The sequence below is a fragment of the Zea mays genome, chromosome 6 (genome assembly GCF_902167145.1).
Source record: "Zea mays cultivar B73 chromosome 6, Zm-B73-REFERENCE-NAM-5.0, whole genome shotgun sequence".
NCBI lineage: Eukaryota > Viridiplantae > Streptophyta > Magnoliopsida > Poales > Poaceae > Zea > Zea mays.
The window spans coordinates 18,232,923-18,240,189 of record NC_050101.1 but is presented as its reverse complement, the minus strand read 5'-3'; the positions used below and the strand labels follow the sequence as shown (position 1 = coordinate 18,240,189).

General features: G+C 45.2%; 1 protein-coding gene and 1 long non-coding RNA gene across 2 annotated transcripts; one reads left to right on the top strand and one right to left on the bottom strand.

Moving 5' to 3' along the window:
- Positions 1-1,056: 1,056 nt before the first annotated feature.
- LOC103629039 (uncharacterized) lies at positions 1,057-4,669 on the top strand. The gene is made up of 3 exons (XM_008650237.4): positions 1,057-1,569; positions 3,090-3,777; positions 3,877-4,669. Exons 1-3 carry the CDS (start codon positions 1,178-1,180, stop codon positions 4,459-4,461), a joined length of 1,665 nt encoding a protein of 554 aa, XP_008648459.1. The 5' UTR covers positions 1,057-1,177; the 3' UTR covers positions 4,462-4,669.
- Positions 4,670-4,742: 73 nt separating this feature from the next.
- Positions 4,743-6,444, bottom strand: LOC103629038 (uncharacterized). The gene is made up of 2 exons (XR_554064.2): positions 6,076-6,444; positions 4,743-5,999 (listed from the first exon to the last, which is right to left on the bottom strand). It is a non-coding gene; the product is annotated as an uncharacterized lncRNA (long non-coding RNA).
- Between the last annotated feature and the right edge of the window lie 823 nt (positions 6,445-7,267).

The following is a 7,267-nucleotide window of genomic DNA, read 5'->3' as shown; positions in this document are numbered from 1 at the left end:
ACCTTCGGCGAGGGCTCAGCGGAGGCTGGACGAACCAACAAAGGCTCAGTGGAGGCAGTCCAAACCAACGACGAAGGCTTAGGAGTGGAGGGTCAAAGATTGCAAGCAGCCTCTAAGGCACACCACGGGTAAGGTTAACGGAACAGGCTGTTGGTTGACCTCTGCAGGTGACAAGCACGGTGCCTTCGGTGGTCGCATGGGCAGCTGGAATGGCCTAGGCAAGCAGGAGACCCATTCGCGACTGTGGAGGTTCGAAGTCGAAGGCCCTCAGCAAGATGAAGCAGAGCGCCGTAGCGATAAGAATGAGACTTCGATGTTCCCCTGCGCGTTGGGCCACGAGCGACATTTGGGCCTCCATAAAAAAAGAAGGCCAAACAGGTAGAGAGGTTGGCTGATAAACTTAATATCCCATGTTGCCCTCGCAGGCCGTATTTTGTACACAAATATCCCAACAACATGCGCATACTGATTAAGGGTAGAGTAGTCAAAGACATCCTGTGTGTACAATAAACAATAAAAGGGGACCAAGACCCAGTGTAATGGTTGGTTAATTGGTGAACTACCATTAATGAAACCCTAACTATCAAGGTTTCTTATTCTACCCCTGCCTACGTCAGTTCCCGGAGGCATTCGCAGAGCACCTCCGATTCTCCTTGAAGGCCTCCAGCCTCCTACTCTCCCTTGCTGGGATATATTTTCCAACAAATTTTGTGAATGCAACTAGAGGCAATAATTTAGGAAGATATAAGTTCGACAATTAGGGAACTATTTGCTTGACATATTTAACTTTTTTGAAATACCTAAAAGAAAGAAAAATCAAATGAACACAAAGGCTTTAATAACCAGTAATAGATAAATAAAAATACGTAGCCCAGCCACGGGCCATGGCTTTCCCAGTCCCGATCGTCAAACTTGAATGGACCGTAGTGGACCGCACAAATACAGGGACAGCAGCTTTCGTTTTTCATTTTTATATTCAGTTTTTTTAAAATTTTAAAAAATATATGTCGAACTGGAAAAATTTTAAATATGGGGGCCTGTGGCCTCAGACTGTGAACAACAGTTCACGCTCCCCGCACTCCACGCTATCTGTGGCGGCAACAGTACCCCCTCCAAGCGTTCACCGGTGCACGCTCCCTCCTCCTCAACCGCGCGTGTAGCTTCTCTCTCACACTACATGGAGAGTGAGTGCCGGGAGACGCTACCATTGGCAGGCGCCGCTCTCCCTCTCTCCACTCCCGCGCGTGAAGACTCCAGAGGTGCCGAGTTGCTCGGTGCGACTCCTTCGTCGCCGTCCACGGAAGCGGAGGCCGGCGACCAACCTCCCCGCGCGGCGAAGGGTACAGGCGGCCGGATCCGTTGGGCCTCACGCGAGGAGAGCCACGCGAACGGATTCGACGACCGAGGAGTCCGGATCGAAGCTCCCACTGGCCGACTTCATCGCCGCCGCCGCCGTTCAACCCTGTCCGCCGGCGATTCAACGAGGCTCCTTCCCCGGCTGGGTGTCCGCCGATCCAGAACTCGAGCTCCCGTCCATCGATCTGCTTCTTCCGATCTGCACATCTACCGGTTCGATTCCCTTCTACTCCCCTTCGTTCACCCTTGTCCCCTTCTTAGCAGTACCATACGAAGTTGAATGTTCATTTGGTGTGTAACTAGTTCAATGTTCATGATTCTGGTGATTCGGGTTGAAGGATCTAACATTTAGGGTTCGAAAGCTTCATTTGCTTTCAAACAAGTTCAATGTTCATGATTCTGGTTTAGGATCTCACATTTAGGGTTTTCAAGATTAGGGATTTTGCACACTGCACTAAGGATAATAAAATAGAATCGCTATTTTCAATTAAAATGCATTACATTTTCAGTTACTTCTTGTACTCAACCTTCATTTCATTGTGGTTTGGCCGAAGATACATTTAGTTCTTGTACTAAACCTTCAAATCATGGTGGTTTGGCCGACCAGACATTGAGTTGTTGTACTCAACCTTCATTTCATTATGGTTTGGCCGAATACACATTGAGTTGTATGAGCTACTAGATTTTCCTAGAAATAAAGGATGGCTCATTGCTGTCAAGTTTGGTTGAAACACGACACAATTCTAGGGATTCAACTAACAACGAAATTTATTTATGCAGTGTAATTCCGTATGTTCATTTGAACGCGTGGACTACTAAGCATTGAGGTTCTACCTCCTTTTCATTCTCTTTCCGATGCTTGATTCATTGTTCTATCTTTGGATATATTATTTACTCTACATACTTCAAGCGTGTTGTTTTTGATTCTGCCATGGTACTGCAGAGTCAGGTTTTATAGCCTTGAAGTCTTATTTCATAACTATGCATATAGTAGTTCTTTCACAACATACTTGAAATGGTAGTTGGCGTCCTATTCAAACCTTAATACTTTGCATTGTGATATGTAACTAGCAAACTAGTCACTATCCTAAACATTTAACTACAGATGGATGGCCAAGATGCCAAAGTGTTGCAAACAGATCTCCTCAACCTTGTCTCCTCGGTTGATAAAGCTGGTTCCAAAATTAGGGACTTGATAGAAGATGCCTTCTTGCACTTGGGTGATGAGCACTATCTCATCAATTGTCTCCTTGCTATCAAACAAGAGGCAGAGTTGCTGGAGCACGATGGAATTGAGTCCAAAGCACGCTCTGACCCGGAGATGGAGAGGATGGATTTTCAAGTGAAACAAATGGAGGTCGAGCACGTAGATACACGTTTTACAACCCCATCGCCACCCGAATCGTGGTCCGCTAGTGATGTTGACTCTGTAGAATCCGACAGGTCTACTAGGTATAACATTTGGAACCAGGTTTAAACTTGCCCAGTAGCAGTGTGGAACTCTGTTTGCAAATAAACAACCACTATGGTTCTGGAGTGACTTATTATGCACTGTTTGTGTTAGTTCAGGGTCTATTTGATGCCAGCTCCATGGCCTGCTGCCTTTTGTAAGAACATATGATGCTTTGCATAGTATTACTTATGAATTAATCATCTATGTGCTCTCTGCGTTTGTATTGATTTGTTGTCTTCCTTTAATTACCAGAATGGCTGAGAACAATGATAACATGCAGTTTCCCCCTCATGGTCCTCCACACACATCAGCTCCTCAAGGAATGCCCCCCTATGTGGAATCCACAGTACTGGCAGCCTAATCCCTACGACTTTCCTAGTGGATCTAATATCCAATTTAGCAGCAGCCACCTTACAATTCCCAGTTTATCACAACAACAAAATGAAGTAGGAGGTTTTGCAAATAGGGGCCCATGGAATCATTTCGTTGGTATGATGAATCCTAGTTATCCTTGCCCACCTCCCCCGCTTGCTGCTGGCCAAATGCAACCACCTAGCCATTTTGTCACACTGCCTAACAACTCTTCGAACCCTATGGACCCAATATTTTTGGAGTCCGAGGCAGAGCACAGCGCACAGGAGGTTAACAGCCCCAGCAAAGAAGGTGGTACACCTGGTAAAGGGAAGAAAATGAAAGAACAAAACTTTACGCCAGAAGAGGATTTGTTGCTATGCACAACTTGGCTAGAAATTAGTTGTGATCCAGTAATTAGCACTGGCCAGAGGAAGGAAGGACTTTGGGCAAGAATTGATAAACGGTATAACGAAATGAGAGGTGAGTATCCTAAGAGAGTTATCAGGGCTTTAACAAGTCGATGGGACAAAATTAAGGCTGATTGTGGGAAGTATGCTTCGTTGTATGCAAGAGTCCTCAGGGAAAATCAAAGTGGTTTAACTGATTATGATAAGGTATTTTCCCCATCTTATGCAAAAGTTGCTGTTCACAATTTACTAAGTGTTCATGTATGTTTGATGAGTGTGCCTAACATTGTTCTTATGCCTTTTCAGACTTCAATGGCTACCACACTGTTTACAACCGAAAATAAGAGAGGGTTCCCCTTCATGCATTGTTGGACTAAACTCAAGAACGAACCCAAATGGCAAGCTATTGTTCAAGGCACTTCACTACGAGGGGCAGCAGGGATGTCACCGGTTGGCAGTGCCACACCAACTGCAAGTGTAAACGATTTGGATAGCGATTCTCTAGGTTTAACTGGGAAAAGGCCATTAGGCCGAGACTCCACAAAGGCATCAAGGAAGAAGGCCATGTCCACGTCGTCCCAGTCCATGAAGTATTTGACCAGAATTCATGACCTGCAAATGGCCCGGTTGAAACAAAGTGAAGACAAAGTGGAGAAGAAAGAAGCACATTATGAGGTTTTCAAGGATCTCGAATATAAGAAGCTGCAAGTTCAACAAGAACAAATTGAAGTGGAGAAAACAAAACTGAAGTTTCAAGAACGCAAAGAGAAGAACGATGAGTTGAAGGAAGCAATGGCTGTGGATTTGGAGGACATAGCCGAAGATTTGAGGCCTGCTTTCATAGCAAAGAGGAAAGCACTTGTGGACTGGTTTGTCAACAATCCAAACTGAGTTGTTCGTTTAGTGAAAATTGTGGACCACGGTTTTCACTAGTTGAGTTTCTGTTTTAGTAATGCGTGCTGTAATAATCACATTTTTTGAAGTGTGACTTTGGACTGCGTTAGTGTCTTCATTTCAGTTGAAGAACTCAAGATTATGTTATGTTTGTAAACTTATTCTCGTCACTTATGGTTATGAATTGTCAGTTTGAACTTGTCCACTATATGTTATGTTTGAGCTCATTACCTTTAGACGTTTATGTTATGTTTGAGAACTCCCTTAATTTAAGTTGCTAATGAACAAAGCACACATTATCTAAATTTTATTGAAGTATGGATGAAACCATACATAGTTACATCCAAGACGCTCACATAACAGCAGTTATCTTGACCACAACTGGAGGCTTACATCGACTAAAGTACACTAAAGTAGACACCAACACATTACACTGATACTCGACAACTTAATTAAGTAGCCATACTTCAACCCATGGAACCACGCCTTGCCCAAAGATGTTCGACAAGGTTGTACTGCAAAGATAGGTACGTGTTCTTGCAGGTGATATCAATATCTCCTTCATTTGGCATTTCGGACCAGGCAGTCGTGTTCAACCACTCGTTCCGGACTTACGGAATTGCAGTCGAAAGATCAGGAGGTGGGGTGGCACCAACAAAATCAACATTTTCTGCTCCTTCGCCTTCGTCCTCGACAATCATGTTATGCATGATAATGCATGCAATCATCATCTCCGTGAGGTGATTGCGAACCCAACCATAAGCTGGCCCGCGGAGTACTGCCCGACGCGACTGCAACACACCAAAAGTTCTCTCGATATCTTTACGAGCACTCTCCTGCATCATGGTAAAGTGAATCTTCTTTTCTTCGAATGGGTGACGAATAGCTTTCACAAATGTGGGCCAATTCAGATATATGCCATCTGCTAAATAATATTCGAAATTGAATTGTGTACCATTGATGGTGTAGTGCACGGGGGGGCATGGCGTCGTTGTGTAAAGGATCGAAAATGGGAGACCTATGGAGCACGTTGAGGTCGTTGTTACTTCCTGGCATTCCAAAAAAGGCATGCCAAATCCAGAGGTCGTACGACGCCACAGCTTCTAATATCATGGTTGGACGTGAGTTCCGGCCACAAAATTGACCCCGCCATACAGTTGGACAGTTACGCCATTCCCAATGCATACAGTCAATTGAGCCAAGCATGCCCGGGAAACCCCTATCAGCGTTGACACGAAGTATGCGAGCAACATCGTTTCTGTTAGGAATACGGAGGTAACGTTGGTTGTAGCATGAGATGATTGCATGGCAGAAACGGATGAGACAGTCCCTAGCGGTAGTTTGTCCGATTTGAATGTACTCATCGACAGCATCCGTAGGCAACCCATATGCGAGGACACGCAAAGCAGCAGAGACTTTTTGCAACGGACCGAGTCCCGCTAAACCCGTAGCATCACACCTAACAGTAAAAAAATCCGTCCACTTGCTGCACACCTCTAAGGATACGCAGGAACAAAGGCCGCTGCATCCGAAACCTAGAATGAAAATGCAAAATGTAAGAACCATACGAAGCGTAGAAGTACAAGTAAGAGTGATTATTAGGAAATGTACCTTCGTTGGAAAATGTGGGCGGGATAGACAGGATTTGGACCGAAGTAGTGGAGCTTTATCAGATTTTCGCTAGCACTGTGATCCCTATGGATTACTAGACGTGGCAAGGAAGAGCGTCTACGACGCCCGCTCGAACCTCCAACACCTAGTTGCTCAAGGGCTTGCTAAACGTACATGGTGTCGAGTGTCGACCTCAGTCTTCGGAATCGTCATCGGACGAAGTCTCCACGAACTCTTTGTAGAAGTCCATGACGAACTCTGGCAACTAGTTGTGGTAGATAGTATGAAGAGAGGATGTGAGGAAGGCTCAGCCCCTGGGAGGTATTTGTAGTCGCGTGGTGCTTGTCGTGGAAGCCAGGACACAGTGGCTTGTCGAGGAAGACTGGCGTGTCGTGGAAGAGAAGCTTGTCGCGTTCTGGTTAGTTTAAGTTCGAGCAGTGTGATTACTAGTTGATAAATATTTAAAGAAAAACGACAATCAATGACTTAAGTTTGGCACGGACAAGATGTATTTTTACAAATTATTAGACTTGACATTAAACATAATCCTGACATATCTCATTTACAAAATTTAAAGTAAGAGTAAAAGGAACATTAAAAAGATTTATATGTACAATAATTAAACAGTACAAGCGTCATTAAATTAAATTACACGGATCATCATTTTTGCTTTTTTGCTGGCCATCGACCTGTTCAAAAAGAAAAGAAAAAGGTAAAAAAAGGATGGTGGTTGAGTTAGTTGAGGGGAAATGTATATAATAATAGTATGGTGGGGTACAGAGTGTTGATTTAGAGTGAATCGTTGTAGAGGATAGAGATATAGAGGGAGAGAGATTGCTGATGTGGCGCGCGAGTGGGATATAGAGTGAAGAAAATAGAGTGAACTGTTGTTCACAGTCTAACTGGTGAAGGGTAGTAGCCGCATGGGCCACGCCGCCGCACCGCGGGACGCCGAGCGGCACCGGAGAGTACGGGCTCGTGGGCTGGTGTGCACATGGAGCACGTCGCGCTCGTGCCGCCTGTGGCCTGTCTGTCCGCTGCCGCTTCGGCGTCCTAGCGGCTAGCGCACTGCTTACGCACGTACGTACGTGACGTGCACGTCGCAATATATGTCTCTACTAGCAGCTGCTAGCAGAGACTAGGACGACACATAACCTCTCTGGGTCCTGACGGCTTGATTAGGCCCTGTTTA

Coding starts and splice junctions, on each gene's coding strand:
- LOC103629039 (XM_008650237.4), top strand. CDS start 1,178: ATGGAGAGTGAGTGCCGGGAGACGCTACCATTGGCAGGCGCCGCTCTC. Junction 1,570..3,089: donor TCCGATCTGCACATCTACCG/GTTCGATTCCCT, acceptor GATAACATGCAG/TTTCCCCCTCATGGTCCTCC. Junction 3,778..3,876: donor GTTTAACTGATTATGATAAG/GTATTTTCCCCA, acceptor ATGCCTTTTCAG/ACTTCAATGGCTACCACACT.